The sequence below is a fragment of the Pungitius pungitius genome, chromosome 20 (genome assembly GCF_949316345.1).
Source record: "Pungitius pungitius chromosome 20, fPunPun2.1, whole genome shotgun sequence".
Lineage (NCBI taxonomy): Eukaryota > Metazoa > Chordata > Actinopteri > Perciformes > Gasterosteidae > Pungitius > Pungitius pungitius.
Genome location: NC_084919.1, coordinates 5632889 through 5652752, shown reverse-complemented (window position 1 = coordinate 5652752; position 19864 = coordinate 5632889). Strand labels below are relative to the sequence as shown.

The 19864-nt window shown below is 44.4% G+C and overlaps 1 protein-coding gene and 1 non-coding gene across 16 annotated transcripts in view; one reads left to right on the top strand and one right to left on the bottom strand.

Moving 5' to 3' along the window:
* afdna (afadin, adherens junction formation factor a) overlaps positions 1–17109 on the top strand; it is a 68214-nt gene extending 51105 nt beyond the window's left edge. For 4 of the 15 annotated variants that reach the window (XM_037449791.2, XM_037449796.2, XM_037449794.2 and 1 more), the window contains 16 exons: positions 336–401; positions 489–562; positions 1270–1388; positions 2754–2954; positions 3461–3552; positions 3689–3898; positions 4103–4253; positions 4548–4962; positions 5205–5455; positions 5563–5777; positions 5901–6080; positions 7335–7373; positions 9033–9149; positions 11296–11836; positions 14698–14782; positions 15347–17109. In XM_037449791.2, coding sequence (XP_037305688.2) covers positions 336–401; positions 489–562; positions 1270–1388; positions 2754–2954; positions 3461–3552; positions 3689–3898; positions 4103–4253; positions 4548–4962; positions 5205–5455; positions 5563–5777; positions 5901–6080; positions 7335–7373; positions 9033–9149; positions 11296–11836; positions 14698–14782; positions 15347–15500 — 2910 coding nt within the window. In that variant the 3' untranslated portion in view covers positions 15501–17109. Of the gene's footprint in view, positions 1–335; positions 402–488; positions 563–1269; positions 1389–2753; positions 2955–3460; positions 3553–3688; positions 3899–4102; positions 4254–4547; positions 4963–5204; positions 5456–5562; positions 5778–5900; positions 6081–7334; positions 7374–9032; positions 9150–11295; positions 11837–12333; positions 13410–14697; positions 14783–15346 lie in introns of those variants that run through there. The other 11 variants (XM_037449804.2, XM_037449798.2, XM_037449801.2 and 8 more) reach the window with 9 other exon arrangements.
* Positions 17110–17536: 427 nt separating this feature from the next.
* On the bottom strand, positions 17537–17619 carry trnal-cag (transfer RNA leucine (anticodon CAG)). Its single transcript has one exon. It is a non-coding gene; the product is annotated as a tRNA-Leu (tRNA).
* Positions 17620–19864: the final 2245 nt, after the last annotated feature.

The following is a 19864-nucleotide window of genomic DNA, read 5'->3' as shown; positions in this document are numbered from 1 at the left end:
CAATAGTTTTCTAATCCGTCTCTTCTCTGTTCAGTGTCTGCAATCTAGAATTACTAGGTACTAAAATATGTTTTTAAATTCCTTGTGGTGCTGGACTTCCTTCAAGCCCATGTGTTGTTAAAGTGAGCCTCCAATGTTCTATTAGAGGCGCTTATGGGAAGTTTAAGTTTCATCTCCTGTTGTAGAATTACCAGAATCCTGCTCCAGAAATTCTCCCTTTCCCCTTCTTTATTGTTTTAAGATACTGGCTTGTGTTTTCTTATACATGTTTGAGACATGTTGTTGCCTCGTCAATTAATCTCATCTCTCTCTCTCTCTCTCTCTCTCTCTCTCAGGGTGCTGGTCAGGAGAAGCTGGGCATCTACGTCAAGTCAGTTGTCAAAGGAGGAGCAGCTGATGTGGTTGGTGTACACACACACAGACTTAACAGAAACGTTTGAGTGAAAACACACCCATGGACACATGCTGTGATGTGTGTGCTATTACAGGACGGCCGTTTGGCTGCAGGTGACCAGCTGCTGAGCGTGGATGGGCGCAGCCTGGTTGGTCTGTCACAAGAGAGGTAAAAACAGTGTCTAATCAGTACTGATATTCCTGACATGCTTGATTTCTAATCAAACTTTCTTAATGTCCTATACAAAATAGCACATTGTATTTTCCTTTTATTTTTTTTAATCCTCAGCCACTTACCACACTGACGCATTCTTGGTCATGCCCATAACACTCTAATTGGATTCTATATAGAAAACATTTAAACGCGTAAAATATACTTGACGTCAGATGATAACCACATTGTGGGGGGAACTTTTTTGAGGTTCTTGCCCTACTTATTTTTCCTTGTAAAAATAACATTTTTTGCAGAGGAGGGTGTGTATTTTTTGCAAACAGCTGTGAAGTGCTTGGTGGCTACCACCCCGCCCAGAGGGAAAGTTATTCCTCTCTCGCTCAGCATGTGCAGGTCTGGTGTTCTGTGTGGTCTCTTACCGTTAGACCTCCCACGTATGCTAATGCATACATGAGATTAGACGCAAGAACACAGTCAAACGCATGTGATGTGTGATCTGCTGAATGAATTAATGCAATGTTCTGATCACATTACTAGACCAATAAATGGAATATTATCAATATTGATATATTGATTCTGTATTGTATAAATGGTATGCCTACACCAACACAGAAACAGGCTATCAGCTCTGTTGACATTGTGTTCCATATTCATGCTATTGCTTTCTCCCTCCCTCAACCCCCCCCCCCTCCCCTCCCCCTTAGGGCAGCGGAGTTGATGACGAGGACGGGCTCAGTTGTGACTCTGGAGGTCGCCAAGCAGGGAGCCATTTACCACGGACTGGCCACTCTCCTTAACCAGCCCAGCCCCCTGATGCAAAGAGGTGAGCACACACACTCACTCAGATGTACACGTGCAAAAATGTTTACAAAGGCCTCTAAACTAGTTTAGTTTCTTTTGATTTTACAGAGTTACATGATCATTTATATTTTAAGGGTTCCATTGAGTCTAAAGAAACATAAAATTGCCTCAATTGAGGAAACAACTAAATGAAGGCACTGAATTTGTTTTTATAATTTTCATGTCTTTTTTTATACTGCAATTTTGAGGAAATGTCTTTTGATTTCATTATGAATAGAATGTTTTTGATTAGTCAAACAAAACTGTAATAAACTATGTCAACTTATTTTCTTCATAACTATGATGCATGTCCATTTTATTCCGTTTGGGATGTTTATTAGCCTAAACCATTAAACAAATAAAATAAATAACACATATGACTTCCAATTTAAATATATAAAACCGTGAAAGTACAATATGTATCTCAGTGGGATTTTTTTTTCCTTGAACAATCAAGAACATTACAAAAGTCCTAAACTTAAACTTGAGATATTTCAGAAGTATGACTTTCTAAAACTGTCCCATAGATGCTGTTTAACTTGGACTTAGTTGTCATGAATGGACTACTGTCTGCACACCCTCAGTTAACGGCAGTGATGTGAATGAAAGGGTAGAAGCCGTCTTGACCAGACAGTGTGTCCTTGTTGTCTTCTCTGCAGCGCTGTAAAAACAGCTTTCCGACTGAAGGATATAATGAGTGTTTGTGGCCAGAGCCAATTATGTGTGAGCGTCTGAGACGAGCTGCATATGTGTCCACACACAGACACACACACACACACACACACCCAGGCACATGGCAGAGAGTTTACTGGCTTCTCTGGCTGTGTGCTGGTCTTTGTCTGATGGAATGTGACCTAAAAGTAATTAAGGAAGTTCTCTGGCCGACCCGGCCAGTAGTCCACGATTACGCTAAATGCGTGGTTCTCCTCCCAAATTCCCTCCACCGCGGTGTGTTTTCCTGAGCAGTGAAATTGAACCACACGGCACTGAAGGAGGCTGATCATTCTTCAGTAACTTAATGAGAAGAAACTTGACAAGGAGAATTGTAGATTCTCACTGACTCTGGGGAAACAAAACTAGCTACACAGAAGGGAAAGGAGTTTTGAAATGGGGTTGTACGAGATACATCTGCATAGTCGATGTATTACTGACAGAACCATCATACCAGCATGGGGTCACGGCAATGTACTGCTGTGAAAGAGCGGAGCAGAGAAATGGATAGAAACCAAAAGAAATCCTTTTTCAGAACATTTTAAAAATGTACACAATAAGTACCTTTGCATTAGTATGTGTTAAAAAAGCTTGAGAAGGTGTCCAGCATCCATTCTCTCTCCTTTTGTCACTCCAGCAGCAGACCGAGGCCGTGACAAAAACGGGAAACTGCGACCAAAGAGTGAAGGCTTTGAGCTGTACAACAACTCGGTGCAGAACGGCTCACCCGAGAGTCCGCAGGGCGGCTGGGACTCTTACCCCGAACCAAAGAAGATGAGCGGGGACGATCGACTCTTCAAGAACCGGGCCGACCACCGCTCTAGCCCCAACGTAGCCAGTAAGCTCCGCTACCTACCACAGCTTTATTCTGGTTTGAATCAGAATGTTGAATGGTTTTTAAATATCTATAATTCAAATGTATTTATTAGCACGTTTACTACACCGGTGTGATTCCAAGGACTTAATCAAAAGGGTGTAGTTCTGACATGAGTATTAATATAATGCACGGGTGATGAAACTGTCACCCGCGCATTATATTAATACTCAATTTGGCAGTGAGTCTAGCCAGACATCTTAATGATAAGGATTCTAGTACATTTTAATTGGAATGTTTTCATGTCTAATGTTTTTTTTGTTCAGAAATAGCAACATGTTGACATGCTGCGGGATTAGACTCGCTGTGCAGAATAAACACACAGATAGCACAGAGGATCTGATTAGCTCTTTGTCAGTAGTTTTTTATTTATATTTCTTTAAAACGAAAGTAACAGTTGATGAAGGTTGACAAAGGTTAACGTTCCTATTTCTGGCTGTACTAACACTTCTGTACTGCTCCACCATCAGATCAGGGCCAGAGCCCTGCAGGAAAAGCGGTATACCCCGGAGGACCCGGCACCAAGATCACCTCAGTCTCTACCGGGAACCTGTGTGCAGACGTAAGTTACTGCAGGAAGGAAGGCCATGGCATCTTTAGGTCGAATGTGATAAGATGCCTGTTTGCTGTTGGAAAGGTTTCCCATATACTTCCACACACTAATCTCTCTCTTCTTGTTTTGTTAATTGCTTGACCAGGATGAGCCTTCCCCACCCCGTCCTGAGGCCTACCCCATCCCCACCCAGACCTACCCCAGGGAGTACTTTACCATCCCGGCCTCCAAGAGCCAGGATCGTGTTGTTGTCGTTCCGGGGCAGGGGCCCTCACAGCACTGGCAGGGCGTGGAGGACAGAGAACATCTTCCCGTGGTCGACAACCTTCACAACAACAACAACAGCAGCATGCAGGTGGAGCCGCATCGGACAACCTTTGCCACAATAGCCATAATCCCCCTAAAATCGTATCACGAATATTAAAATAAATCAGTAACTTCTCTGAGTTGGGGATGTTTGAACCTTTCAGATACCCAACTTTCCACCCAATTTTCTCTTTTGTTTAAACTCGCCGTCTGCCCCTTTTTTCTCTTACTCAATATCTTCATCTTTTCCCAGCGTATAAACCACTCCCAGGAGGAGTTGTACCCTCCACCAGTAGGTCTGAGGCCAGACGAGCGCATGCAGCCACACTACCAGCAGGACTACCAGCCCCGGGACCTGGACTACCAGCACAGAGATCTTGACTATCCGAGAGGTCCAGCAGGAGGTGAGAGAACAGCCTCAACTTTAATATTCCATATCTTTAAACCACAGAAAAAGACTGGGCCTTTAGGAGTCTCTAGTCCAGTGGTTCTTTTCCACTTTTATTTCAATAATATTTATTTCAGCTGACTACTCCATGAGAAAAAAATAACCATAACCAAAAATAACAAGGATTTTTGAATGGATGCTCATTTTAAATGAATTTTTAAAAACTCACGTACCCCCTGCAGTGCCCCCATTTGAGAACCACTCTAGTCTCCTATCTGCAGACGACCACTGACTGCTTGTGTGTCCCCAGGTGTCGGAGGTCCTGACCACTGGGCCCCTCAGCCGCAGGTGTCTTCCTCGGTGGAGTCATCCACGTCCAGCCAGGAGCACCTGAACTTTTCGGCCTCCTCGTCTTCCTCCAACAAGACCACGAACCAGAAGACGGGCCCGGGCCGATGGAAAACGCCCAACGCCCCTCACGCCGCGCCGCAGCATGCGGCCCAGACGCCGTCTCGGTCGGACCTGCCCCCTCCTCCACCCCCGCCGCCGGCCGCTTACCCAGACGCCTACGACGCTTACGAGCCTCAACCGGAGTTACCGCTCCCGCCGCCTCCCGCTGCCCTTAATGCCGTAGCGGCCCAGCAAGCTGCGGACCGCAAGAAACGCGAGGAGCAACAACGCTGGTATGAGAAGGAGAAAGCGCGGCTAGAAGAAGAGAGGTGGGGGTTCGTCATTTTTTTAAATACTTTATTAGATTTGGCAATTAATAACACACTCATGAACATTTTACTCAACTGTAGGCTGTTTTAGAAAAATACAAAGTCAATGACGCTTATACGGGTAAAACAAAAATATGAATTCAGAACCAGAACCCAGCCAGGCCCAATAGACAGTATGTAACATACAAAGGAGAAAAGGTCGATCAAATTCATGACTTTCACACTTAAGAATGATGATGATTTCCCAGGGAGAGGAAGAGGAGAGAGCAAGAGAGGAAGTTGGGTCAGATCCGGGCCAACCCAGTCATGCCTGTCCAACCTCACAACAACGGCGGGTCCATGCCTCCTCCTCACCACCAGCCCCCTCTGCCTTCCGTGGCCCCGCCCCAGCCCTACCTCCCCCCACAGCCTCAGCCCCAGCCTCCCCCATCCAGACCGGAGAAGCTGTCCAGCCTGCCTCGGTCAGCTGTTCCTCCTCCAGCCAGTGCCTCCAACCCGGGTAACCCTTTCAAGTCCAAAAGTCTCCCGATAAGGACCTCAAGAATGTGTTTATGTGCGAACAAAGATCCTGTTTAAAGGATGAAACTAATTGTAATTTACCATTAGGCATGGACACGGTGATCAGGGACCTGTTGCCGCAGCAGCAGCCACGGACCATCGAGAGGCGAGACCTGCAGTACATCACCATCAGTAAGGATGACCCGACGTCCAGCGACAGTCTGTCTCCAGACCCCTGGAAACGAGACGCCCGCGAGAAGGCCGAGAAGCAGCAGCAGCTTCACATCGTCGACCTGCTGGACAAAGAGATCCAGGAGCTGCAGGTACACTCAATTTAAGCATCCATCCATAGGATCGGAGGACTTATCCGAGACACACACATAAACACACACACTTAACTCTTGATTGCGTTTTCAATTAACAGTTGTAAACGCGTTGTTTTCCAGTCAAAGCCGGAGCGAACGGCGGAGGAAAGCGACCGTTTGAGGAAGCTGATGCTGGAGTGGCAGTTCCAGAAACGACTGCAGGAGTCCAAGCATAGCGACGACGACGAGGAGGAGGATGACGACGAGGACGTGGACACAATGATGATCATGCAGAGGCTGGAGGCCGAGAAGAGAGCCAGGGTGAGATGGGGTTGGTGGTCAGTGGATGGTGGTGATGGCGAGTCAGTGCTGAGGGTGGAGGAAATTAGCTGAATTCAGATTAAGTTAAACAATCCGTCTTTCAATAAAATTTAGCTCACAGTTTAGAGAAAAATCTGTAGTTCATCACTCAAGAGGGGCGAGACACAGGAAGTCAGGCTGATGTGGGAAGAAGGAAATGGATTCCTCTGTGGCTCCACTATGAAGGTTCTGCAGTGTGCATCTGCAACATGCTTCTCATCGCTTTGCCATGCTAAGCTGCTTCAATCTGATTTGCTGGAGGGGTGGACGGGGGCTTCGGGGCGGGCTGGTGCGGGGGGTGTTAATGCGGCACTCCCTTCATGGATAGAACTGTGACTGTTTCGCTGTTTCACTGTGATTCACACCTGTATTTTCTGGTTTCCACATTCAGCACTAAGCGAGCAAAGCAGTTCATGATTTATAGCAAACCGTTATGTTGTGAAAACAACTTGGGAAATTAGTTTAATGAGGTTATTACTTTAATCACTTGTACCCAGCATCCCTTGCGTATTATGCAAATAAACCTCTGGTCTTATTTCAACGAAGTTCTCGGAGAGGTTTTGGATTACTTGATTATTGAATTAGATCATTCTGAAGCTACTGTGGAACGAGCTGAGGTCGTGTAGCTGTCAAAATTCCATAAATGTTTCAGGAAATTCCTGTTGCTTCCAAAGGTTGTTCTGGCGCAGCATTATCTCCTTAATGTGTGTGTGTGTGTGTGTGTGTGGCTGTGATGGATGCGGGAGGGTGTTGATTCTGTAAGGGGTGGTGCTGGATGTGTGATTGTAGGTCGGTTTCACTGGTCAGTTTCTTTCTTTCTCTAATAACGTACTTTTAAACTGATCTTGTGGATTCCATTGGATGCCATTACAAAAAGCTGTTTCTATGGCTGTAGCTGTGCATTTACACGGAAGCCTTTAGTCGCAAATGACAAACAGTTGGAAGAAAACCCGAAGATGATTTTTTGTGTAGCAACAGTCCGAGGTACACTCATAATCTCAGCAGTTTTGGGGCAAAACAATGTTGTCACTTTTGGGTCCTTTCCTTTAATTTCTATTTTACTCCTCAAATTCTCTTTCCACCTCCCCCTCCTTTTTTTTCCTAACTTAAGTGAAATTGATATCTCCCCTTACTCTCAGCATATGGTATTTTCCTCTTCCCCCTCCCCACCTACCTGTCCCCCGTTTCACACTCTACTGTCTTTTTCTTCAGCAGCAGCAGAATGCTGTCCCAGCTATCTCTGTTCTAGACTTGGTATGTGCTTCCTGTTAATGACGAGTATCCTCTCCCTGCCCTTACATCACTTCCTGTTTCCTCTCTGGGTTGCTCACTTGCCCGTGTCTCCTATCCGTCTCTCCCGAACCATCGGGAGTACTGTGGTCGTGTGGTTGGGGGCTGGGGGTTGGAGACAGGGCGTGTCCCAAGATTACCTTGAGAGCTGCCGGTCATGTTAAGGCCGTCCTGGGACGTTGATGTTGTTTGGCTGGGGGAAGCTGTCCATCTCTTTGTCCACTCAAAACAACTGCTTGGGGGCCGGGGGGGGTAGTTAAACAAAAGCGTGAACATTATGAAATTCTGGTGTTTCCGAATGTGGATAAATAAACCTTCCCATTCTTATTAAGCAGCAGAACTGAGGCTCTTGTGCTTCTAATAAGCAATGATGTTTTGAGTGCACACTGAGGTGGTGCCTGCATGGCTGAATGCATCACGGGGCCGTCCAGATGGAGATCCATGCATGAAAGCACTGCCTGCCAGGGCCACATCATGACGTTGTGTTGTCCATGAATCCATTCATTGACCCAGGTGCGCTTCGTATGTTCTCTTTTTAAAGGGTCTGATCAAACAAAACATAAACACATATTTTCTCACTTGGTTCTTTTGGTTCCCTATCAGTCAGAGGGATTTGGTTCTGTCTTTCTATCGCTGACATTTCAGCCTGTACTGCTAGTCAGCAGAGCCAAGCGGAAAAACTATACTTCTGAAAAATGTCTTGAGAATAGCAAAGAAAGAAGAGATTTATAGTGAATCCCTTAATGTTAAAGATGCAGAAGCGTAATTCACAAATGTTGCTCTTTTTCTTTTTAGAAAATAATAAGAAGTGTAGTCTATCAATTAAATCCATATCCGTCCTATCCTTGAGGGTTCAGTGGCAAAATATGGTGTTTTGTAATTTTGTTGAACTGACCTTTTAGCCACCATCCAGCCCCAGGGTAAGGGTCTGTTTGTTTTGTGTGTCAGCGTATCCCACTGGGTGTGTGTTGGGATTGTACACATGACATCCGTTGCAGTCTGTCCATCCCGGGAGAGGGATCCCTCCTCTGACGTTCTCCCTAAGGTTTCTTCCCTTTTTTCCCATTGAATGGTTTTTTCATATTTTGGGGAGTTTTTCCTGTGCTGATGTGAGGGTTTCGGGACAGAGGATGTTGCATGTGTGCAGACTGTAAAGCCCTCTGAGGCAAATTTGTAATTTGCGATTTTGGGCTATACAAAATAAAATGAATTGAATTGAATAGTTCCGCAGCAGCTTACTTAACTTGCAGCCACTTCAGGTACGACTGATTTATTCTACCTCTTCTCAGAAGGACCTTTAGTTTTATTATGAAACAAAATCAAACACACCTCAAGTAGCTGAAATATGGGCCGTCTTTCTTTTTTGTTGCATGTTTGTGTCTGCGTGTGTGTGTGTGCCTGCCTTACCGCGATGTGTTTGCAGTGCACACTGCTCCTACCCTTTGGAGCAGTCCTGTGAGACAAATCCAAATTTCCTCATGTTACACACAACATGTTAGTGTCAAAGCTGTTAAACAGAGTCAATTGGAAAAGTTGTCAGTTTGTGTATCAATGTCAGCAATTCATGTTGTACTAATTGTTTTGGCATCTTGTGTGTGTGTCCATGTGTGGTTGTGTGATCAGTTGCAGGACGAAGAACGAAGGCGTAAGCAACAGCTGGAGGAGATTCGAAAGCGGGAGGCGGAGGAGCGAGCAAAGCAGGAGGAGGAAAGGAGGTGGAGGGACGAGTCTGGAGACAAGGTCGGTTTGTTTATCTGTTAGACTATAGGATTTAATGAGCAGAATGTTAAGCATGTTTTGTCATGATGTGATGAATTGCTATGACAGGACAGAGAGGATGTGCTGCCAGCCTGAGCTTTATTTTAACAGATCCAATTTACTGACTCATATGGAAATGAACGTTATTGTGCTATAGATTTAATCAGAAATGGAATGAATCTATTTTTTTGCAAATAATTGACCTATTCAACAGAGTTGTGGATGATGCTTTAATCACTTGTTGAGGTTTTGAATAGGTTTTTGAGATATTTATTTGTTAACGCATCAAAAAGTCCTGTGTTTGAATATGATCTGTTGATTTTAAAATGTCATGACTGTTAATATGATGCTATCTTTCTTTGTAAGGAGTCCAATTGCATGTCCTCATCTTAAGCTCCCCCACCCTATGTGACGTGTTGCTGTATCATGTTATGTGCCCCCACCCATCTCGAGCATGGGACTCTCATCTCGTTGTCGTTGTCGTGTCAGGGAGTTTAGTCATTTCAGTTTTTTTTGGTGGAAGCAGTTATGATTTCTTGAGTTTTTAATTTATCTTTTTTTGTTACCATTTCCATTCATCATCGCTTTAGAAACTACGTCCAGGGAATGCCGCCCGCGGTCCCACTCCTCCCCCCCAAAAAGAATTTAGTTCATGCACACACGCACACAAACGCACACAAATCCACAGATAAATCTTTACCAACCCATGTGCCTCATTCCCACCCTCAGCCATCCATTCTGTACATATTCAGAAACCCACCCAAGCCAGTCATTCAAACCCACACACCCACTAATCCCTCCCAGTTTCTTCAGATTCCAAATGGGCTGATCCAACCATCAAAAGCAGCTTGGGATACATCCTCAGCACTAGAGGTTATACGTGAGCTGAACAACATGAAACAGACCAGGAGACGGAAAAAAACAAGATGATGATCTGACATCAGAAGCATCGAGATTGTGCACATGTGACCCGGAGCAGCTGGTCGAGATCCAAACCCAGAAATCTAAACACATTCCTCCACCGTAGATTTATCTGTAACATCATCACAGGCCGGTGGAGACAGGGTGGGCTCAAATAATAAAAAAACCTACCCACAACCCAGCAGTGTACATCGAGGATACACAGGCGCATACACTGGAGCAGTGTGGACGGGAGATGGCGGTATTCAGGCTGGTCCAGAAACAGCCTAATGGGAGATCCAGCTTTGAGCTATTATGGACCAGGTTCTTCTTCAAGTTCCGTGTCACATTGGTTGAGTTTTTTGGAGTAGATGCATCGTCTGATTGAGTGAAAATATACTTTTTATATATACATATTAGACTTTGCTAGGGATGAAGTGATAGAGACCTGGACTTATTCACAGTACCGTTCCCATTGTTGTCGAGTCCAGATGTAATCGGTGGCAAACCAGTTTGGTCAAATACAGTTCAGGGGCAACGTTTATAAAACGGTCTTAAACATTCTCATAACATTTTTTTTGGTGGTAAAAACTATTGTCAGAGGTTAAAACTGCTGTGGTAATTTGTATACACCTCAAATTGATAAAACCTATACTGCTAGTAGAGAAATGCAGCTGTGAATAACCAATACAGCATCAAAAGCAGTTGACTCCAGACTAGATCTCATTTAGCTTTTTTGCTTGAATGGAATTGAATCATTAATTCTTCAAACCAGTAATAAGCTAGAGTTGTATATTGATTGAAATTCTTATTTAAAGACCAGCGATACCAATGACAGACCAAACCAGCTTAGATAAGATATTCCTGTATTAGTCCTACAATGTGGAAAATTCACAGAATCGCGGCAGCAAAGTGGACCGTGCGCACAAGATGTCACCATTTTATAAATGAGGCCCCTGATCTCTGGCCACTATGCGTCAGTTGTGTCGGCCCTGGTGTTGTTGGACTTTGTGTTGTGGAAGGCAGCACAGTAGAGCGTCTGCGGTTCGGCCCACATGAACCCGGGTGGGAGACGGATGTGGTTTCACTGGAGGTCGAAGCAGGGTCGCGGAGCTTTCTGACTAGTTGGAATATTCCCCCCAGCTGTAGCTGATCAGTCAGTGAGTGTCCTACGCTGCGGTGAGAGCCAATGAGAGTGGAGCTTACTAACAGGTTGTCCCTCCCCCAGAGGAGACAGGAGGAGGTGTACTACACTCGCCTGGAGGCCGAGCGGCGCCGGCAGCACGAGGAGGCCGAGAGAAAGCTGCTGACGCCTGACGAGCCGGCCGGTCTGTATCGGCCCCCGCTGCCCCGGGACTACCAACCCCCCGCCCCCACCAACCCTACTAACACCCCCCCGCCCCCACCACAGAGAAACACCTCCTACCTCAAAACCCAGGTTGCCTCCCCCGACACGCTCTACACCGCCAAGTTTGTCTCCTACGCGGGCGACGAGGAAGACGAGGAGGAAGCCACAATGGCGGGCAGTGGTGGCGGCCATCAATCAGGTCAGGTGAAGCTGTCGGCGACCCGGAAGTCGTACGGCGACCTCCCGGCCTCCGCCTCCCCCAACCACTGCAGGCCTCAGCTGCCGCCCACTGCGCGCAAGCCCCGCCCTCTTTCTGACGGCATCTTCCTGTCTGGCTCGTTCCAGCAGCCATACAACTCCAACAGTACAGGCCCCCCCCTTCCTGCCAAACCCAGCTCCGTCCCCCCAGGAGGCTTTAAAGGTAGACCCAGAGAGCGGAGAGAGGAGTCAGGCTCGCCACGGCGCCCTGCGCGCCTCCCGCACCTCCCTCTCATTCGCTCATCTCTTCATTTACTACCCGCTCCTTCATAGTTTAGTTCTACTGTCATCGTTTGTTTTCCCTTTCTGTAGAGGGCAGTTCTGCCTTTTTTCATTTCCACCGTCTCCTTTTTCCTTCTTTTACGTGTTTGTTCAATTTTTTTTCGTCGTCAATCAGTTCCCCCCGTTCATTAATTTATATATATATATTATAAATATATATACACATATGTATATATATATGTATATATATTAATATAAATATGTTAAAATTTACCGTCACCCTCTCCGAACAAATCAGATTGTATGTAATTTTTTTATGTTGATTTATTGGAACACCTTCTGTCCCCCAGTAATTTATTTTCCCCTCCATATGTTCCTCTTCACAACCTCCCCACCAACCCCCCCCCCCCCCCCCCCCCCCCCCCCAATCACCACTAGCGACCAGAAAAAGCAATCGATAATCACGCCACCACTTTTGTGATGCAGATTGGGACCCATCAAAGCCAATCACGTAGTACTGTTGGTGTTGTCGCTCGCCGTCTCCTTTGTGTCTGGTCTGTTGCTGCTTGGGACGAGGGGGCGTGGCCAGCAGCAGTCCATCGGCCCGCCCCCTTCCCGCCCCGGGGCTCTGCTTCGCGGTGTTGGCTTTAAAGGGAAGGAGACCCGCCATTGGCTTCACACAACCCATCAATGGCTTAAAAAAAAAACGAATCCGCGCTCTTCATTAACATGACTAAATGCACACACACACACACACACACACACAGCAGTGTGTTGAGGCCCCTTCTTTGTCTGTGGCTGTTTATAAAAAAGCATTAAATGCATTAAAGTTTTTGGGTAATTCACTCTGCTCAAACCGCAGCGCCTCCTAGTGGCAGTTATCATTTTCAAGATGTTTAAGCTCATGCACACAGTGCCCTCTAAAAGAAACCTATTTGTGCAGCAGTCTTAAGATCAAATACTCTTCCTCTTTGTCGAATATTCCCAGATAGCTTTCATTGGTGACAGTGGAGGGGTTGACCCGCAGTCCGTTGGCAGCTGTCTGAATTATTTTATCTGAAAGAATGTTTGAGTGTATTGGCATTGTTATATTATTTTTAAGTTCACAAAAACATTGGACGATTCAGGTTTTCAGGGAGTGTTGTGACCCCCACCAAAGGTCACAGGATAAACCCAACGAGTTAATGAATCACAGAAGGGACCGTCAGTAAAAACATGTTTTGAATACAGAACAGCTTCTCTGTATATTTGTATTTAACTATCTTATCAAATTATTAAAAAAGAACAAGGATAGTTAATTATTTTCCAACATTGTTCACGTTTTAAAGCTATTTGAGCATCCACAGACAAACGGAGCCCCCCCCCCCCACCCCCCCTCAAAGCCTTCTGCTTATTGAACACTAAGACACATCCAAGACCTCATGGAGAACTTTATTTTGCTTATTCACAACAAATCAGAAAAATCCCACATTTTACATTTTACTAATCCCCCATACCTGCCTACCCCCCCCCCCCCCCCCTCCATCCCCCCCACCCACCCACACACGCTGCCGCTCACCCCAGTAACCGGCTTCGTGTCTATTGCTTTCACTGCCTGTGCGTAGCTTCCACCAGGCTGTGTGAAGTCTCTCGTTGTGCGTTTGCTTCCTTTTCCCAACTTTGTCTGTTAATCTTCTTTTCCCACATTCAGAGCCCTTGTCCGTCTGTTTCCTTTCGCCTCTCAGTCCGAGTCTCTGCTTTCTAACGCTGCAGCTTTACTAAACCGCATCACGTCCACCGAAGGGCATGGCGGCAGGTTCAGGTGACCCAACGGCACCTGAGTCTCCGGCTTCCCTGACGTACGGATCTCCAAAATGTATCGACATGCTTGTGATTTGAGCTGGCAGCTCCCCAAGCGCCGACTTCCACAGAATTAAAGGCCCTTCTGGGAAAGCAGTTTTATTTCCATATAGCTGCCAGTATTGGGCCACGAACTAGAGACAAAAGGAGAAGTACGTTCACACTTTGTCTTCCAATTTCCCGCTAAGTACAGACAAAGTGACTTGATCCCGTCTGCATACGTAAAGTGCTCAGGAGCTGCCAGCTGGATGAATCCGTCCGGGCTCACACCCCCCCGGCACCGTGTCTGCATCTGGACTCCCCGAGTTGGGTTCTTCAGCTGAGCTTTTTCTTCATAACTTGGCTTTGATTGAATGTAAATATTCAATCCATATATTCTTTGAATCCCATTGTAACTGCTAAATGTAATGGCTTTGATTCATTCAATATTTGATCTAAAAAAATAAAACGCTAGGAAATAAACACTGATGGAATGAACCCAGTTGTCTTTGGATGATTCAGGACGTCAGCAGTCAGACATGTGTGACGGTGACCTCGGCCTCAGATCCAATCGACCCTTCCACAGACCATTTTTGCTGCTTTGGAATGGCCCTTAAACAGCTTTTTAACACTCTTTCTCTTTTCTTTAATGAGAATTGCTTCCTTAATGCTCCTGCAGAACCAGTTCCTTCTTTCTTCCTGCTGCTCCGGCTGGTCTGTGGGAAATGAAGTGATGACGGCTGAAGAAGCTGCTGGTTTCTGGAGACTCTCAGACGTGCAGCACGGGGAAATAAAAAACACAAATGATTGAAAGGCCTGAATGCCTGTAGCTCCATGTAATCCACGGGAGTAAGTGGGAGACGTGCAGCAGAGATCTCCACATCCAGCAGCTTCCATCTCACATGTGTTCAGGCAACAGCTGCAAAAAAATGAACGATGCTGACTCGTATCTCACTGTCTGTTTGTCTGCTGAACCTCGGACAGGGTTTAACTCGTACACTGGAAACTCGGCAGGAGTTGTAGGATCGGGAGAAGTCTACAACGACCCGCGCGACAAATGGCCGAAAAGGTGAGAGCCTCCATCTTTCCTCGGGTTCCTGATTTGAAGAACTAATGCATTGCAAACACAAAATTCTGAGAGTGTTGGAACGGCTTTTCATCCACAAAAAGGATCCTCTGGCTTGTATCAAATGTTAAGTTGCCTATTTGTTGTGTCGTGACTGTTTATTTAACATTAGTGGTGGATGGTGCGATTTCTACTGCAATACTAGTTGCTTTAGAAATGTCTTCCGATACAATTACTGAGTTCCTGTTAAAAATGTAGTCCGCAAACTTGAAGTACCTCCAAGATCATTACAGCCCATCTTAGAGAAGTACTGTGCAAACTAAACCTAAAGGCTCTAGGACTGTCCCATCGTTGTTTGCTGCACCAGAAATCTGTAGTTTCACAACGGGATCCCTCTCATCTTCTGCTTTCCATTCAAAATCCGGTTTGTACTGTTTTAGTGCGTAGCTCATCAAACGTGAGTGCCAAGGAGTTAGTGTTCATCGTGGATGAACCTGCTGAGAGAGCAGAGCGTGGCTCATTCGGATAACACCAGGATGAGATGCTGACATTTGCTTTCCCGCGCAGTCAGGAGCAGGAGAACTCGATCCCAGGAGGCAACCCCGAGAGCATGACCTTCAAGGAGCGCCAGCGCCTCTTCTCTCAGGGGAAGGAGGTTTCCAACAAGGTCAAGGCTTCACGCAAACTCATGGAGCTGGAGAACGAGCTCAACACCAAGTAGTAGACCCCCCCCCACCACCAGCGCCCCCCCTACCGGCGGCCTCTCCTCTGTAACATTGAAGGTGTGTGTGCGACGGAGCCGGTGTTCACTTATTGACCCCCCCATCAAACCCCCGTTTCCTCACGTTTGTGTTGTCTGACACCTCCCCCTCCCGTTTTTTTTATTTTGTTGTTTTAATCGTTTGATAACTGGACCATTCACTTTTTTTGACGTAGCTATATCATTGCGATGGGAGAGACATTTATGGCTTAAAATTGTTCTTCCCCGAGGTTGAGGTCTTTCAAAGAAATATGATAAGGCACTGTAAAAAAGTTTCAATTGTATCTAGTGAGAGTTTGAGAATCACATGACAGGGTGATATATTTTTGTTTATAAGATGGTTCTTGGGGCGAGGGGATAGAGAGGCCTATTCTCATTTTTATTTTCTTTTTTTTTAAATAGCTCACTGAAACAATTTTATGTTTTTATCTTAATGCTCTTTTTCTTCATCATGTTGTTTTCACACTTTTAATTGCCAGCAGAAATGCCGGGTCGACCTCCAGACCAATCTTCGTATGCTTTTTCCCTTTTTTAAATTAAATTGTTAGTAAGTGAAAACACTGTTAATTAATTCCTTAGCAAGAAGGCATTGGGATTTTTTCTTTTGTGATGTTTTAGAAAAACTGAAAGATTATCCAGAGGACAGTCTGGAGAAAGATCTTTTAAGTGCACAACCTTACTGTAAATATTTGGATTCACAACTGTCTCACTCTTTTACTACTGTAAAAACCTGCCAGCCTACTAAAACTGCAGAACTAATGTGATTGAACAGCATTTTGGTTACAGAATAATAGATCAGAACTTACTTCTAAAACTGGACTGTTTCTCTGTTGCTTTGTGGAGTTAATGTTTTAAATGTCCTGCCCCAATCTGAGGTAACTCTAATTGTATTTTATTTTAAATCTAATAGTAATTTCTTTGCAGTTGTGTGTGATTCATTTGATTGATTGTACCTGAAATTCAAGGCCAGAGAAAGGATTTCTTCTACTCACTATGTGATTGTTGGTTTTCACAATAAAAAAAAGTAAATACTCTAAGTCCTCTTTTGCTTAAGAGATTTTTATTTCAAACTTTGTTTTTAATATTGTATCTCAAACCTGTTTTGAGAAGTGGATTGCAGTCAAACCCCCTCGTACTGTAGTGAAAATCTGTCTCAAGAAGGTATTTTTTTTTTTTTTACAACAGCAGTAGTTCAGGGTGATGCGGATAACTTATATTTTTTAGGACTGGACACAACACTGCCTATGTAGAAAAAGACCACCGTTCAGACCCTGGTATGTCCCCCACTACTAAAAAAAAACATAGAAAATAGTTGTTTTAAATGTATTTCTCGTCTGCGGTTTGACTCCATCCTGTGTGTGGATTTAATTATTTTTCTCTCCAGGAGCCTCCACTAAAAATGATTCTACATGATGAGATGCTGTTAATATAAGTGACCTGTGAAACACTACAGAATAAACGATCTCCTCTCCCCCCAAAAGGTCCTTTTTAAGTTTACAAACTGAATCATCTAAATGGTTTCATGTTTAGCCTTTTTGTAAATCATTAATAAATTCACTTTTCAACAGTGCAGGCTGAAAGTGTGGTATTTTCTCTACTGAGGTTGATTGTGTTATTTTTAGGGCCGGGACTTTAGCGTGTTAATTAAGATTAATTAATTACACATCTACTTACCTAGTTATTTTACTTGTTAATATTGTTGTTACTTACTTTCCCTAATGATTAAGTATGACCTTTTGGATGAAAATGATGCATACGCATGTAAGCCTGCAGTAGCACTGATAAGTCAAACCTCACTGAAGTGAGGTAGGTGGGTTACTAAAAGGAAACAGCCCAACATCTCCACATTAACAAATGCATTTTGTATTCATCTAATTTTGTTAAACCCTGTATGAAGTAGATGCTTTTACACTGAAATCAGTCTTAGATGTCCATCTTTTGGTGCACTCCACAAAACTTACGCAATGTGTTCACTTGGCAGTAGCTCGTAAAACTACTGTCAGAAGTGGGATTCGAACCCACGCCTCCAGGGGAGACTGCGACCTGAACGCAGCGCCTTAGACCGCTCGGCCATCCTGACTTACAACTCCACCGATTCAGGTTAGAAATTTAAAACGTTCTGAGTGTGTGGTGATTGTGTAATACAGTAGAACGGACAGAGTAGCTTACATTGCGCACGTGTTTCACGTTGTCATAAATTGTTAATATAGCTATCATTGCCTTTTGTGTCAGTTTGATTAGAAGATAGATCCTTGACCAATATTACTAAATACTACTCGCTATTATTGAAACCAATAGGATTTACAGTTAAAATGGGCACATGGTGGTGATCTGTGATCCAATTGCCAATTTGTCTTTTTGTCAGACAGTGAACTCTTAGCCCAAAGAATATGTTGAATACCTTTTTACCCAGTATTACTAAGAAAAACACCTGTGGGGAAAAAAAGACCACCATGTTAAAATAATATAAGTCAATCTTATTACTCTGAATAAGGGACCCTCTTTTGGGTTGGATTCATTACCCAATTTTAAAGTACCTTTATGTTGTTGAAATCTTAAAGAAATAACAAGAGATAAACAACTTACATTAACATACTTTATTTTATGACCAAAATGAAAAACTGTAAATATAGAATTATTCCTTCTTCAGCCTGAACCATCCATCTCCTTTTTGATTTCTGAGAAGATGCAACAAGCTCCCTGTATGTGTGTGAGGAGCTTCCAAACCCACGAGCACAGAAGATGCCGATGAAGACAAACAACGCCCTCTGTGCCCCTCAGGGCGGGTGGTGTTGGAACAGCTGGGGGGGGGGGGGGGGGGGGGTGTTGGAACAGCTGGGGGGGTGGTGTTGGGGCGGCGGAGCAGAGAGGATGTAACCGTACTCTCTGGGTCTGGGACTCGCTGGGATTCAGGGGTCTGTGGGGGGGTCTGGGTCCACCTGGGAGGACGGGTTGGTTGACTTCTACTCTTCGCTGTCCCAGGAGTGAGACCAAAGCCTGGAGGAGTCTCTCCCTGTGAAACACAAACACAAGTGATGAAAACTTTGAGCTCAACTAAACAACTTTTACATTGTTGTGTTGAATCGTTATTACTGATACTTCAGTGGTTTTAGTGAGGATTACTTACTTGGCCCAATGAAAGAAAGGCGCCAGCCGCTCTTTAGTCGTCCATCCTTCTCATCTGGTCCTGTAGTCGTCCATCCTTCTCATCCTGGATGTTGGGTCCAATCGCAGCAAACTTCCTTCAGCCGGTGGGCGTCCTCGATGCTCCGCGGCCGGAGGGCCTTTTTCAGCCTCTTCTGTGCTCCACTAAAGATGTTTTCTAGCAGTTCACTTCTCCAACAATATTTGTATCCAGTAGATCTCGACCAGCAGTCAAAAACTCACAGATTTGGTTCTGAGCAGTTTGATTTTACAAGAGGTTTAAAATTCGTGTTCAAGTCAAAGTGCAAAGGGAACGTTCGGAAAGTGCGCTGACCTTAAATACCCTCGGTCGGGTCATCGTTCGGTTGCCATGGCATTTTAGGGCGCGCGATTGAGCAGGGCAGAGTGGTATATATCTAATATACATTTAGTAAATATGTATTCTAGTGTTATTTTAAGTCTTGCCAGCAGATGTTGTCTAATCACTCATTGGTTGGCAAAATGTGGGACGACTACAATACATCTTCTTTCTTTCAGTTCGTTTTGACTGACTTTGGATGGAGGAGGAGCCATGAGTACAATGATGGAGGATTTATAGTGAGTTAAAATAAGTTGAAAAAATTACATAAGTGTTGGTAACGTTTTACCAGACAAATTAAACTATAACTTATATTGTTTATGTAGTTTAAAGTAAATGTTATGGCCTGTTTTATTCTCTAAGGATTTAGAAATGAAGTTTGAATGAGATGAAGACATCTGAGTGAATTCATCAAACTCTCAGCTGTATTTCTCTGGATTTTACTTTTAGTTAAAAACGGTTTACTTTGGATGCAAATATTTAAAGGTTCAAGGTAATATTGGTGTAAAGTTTGATCTGGTTTATGATGGATGTGGTCTGTTAAATGAAAACTATATAATCTACACATTTCATTTTGGACAAAGTTTACACTCTAGATTCATCAGACGGCTTCACTTTTAATATCTTTGTGTATCACATGAATATTGCTGTGGTGCGTTTCTGTCCATTTAAACACATTTTAATTACAAAGGTTTTTGGTTGCTCTTTGATGGAATATAAATGCTATTGAGTTTCGTCCTGTAGGTCTATTCACCTTGTTGAAGTAATCAGTGTTATCTGGGATAACAGTATTTATTTAACAAAGGAAAATACTGAGTAACAG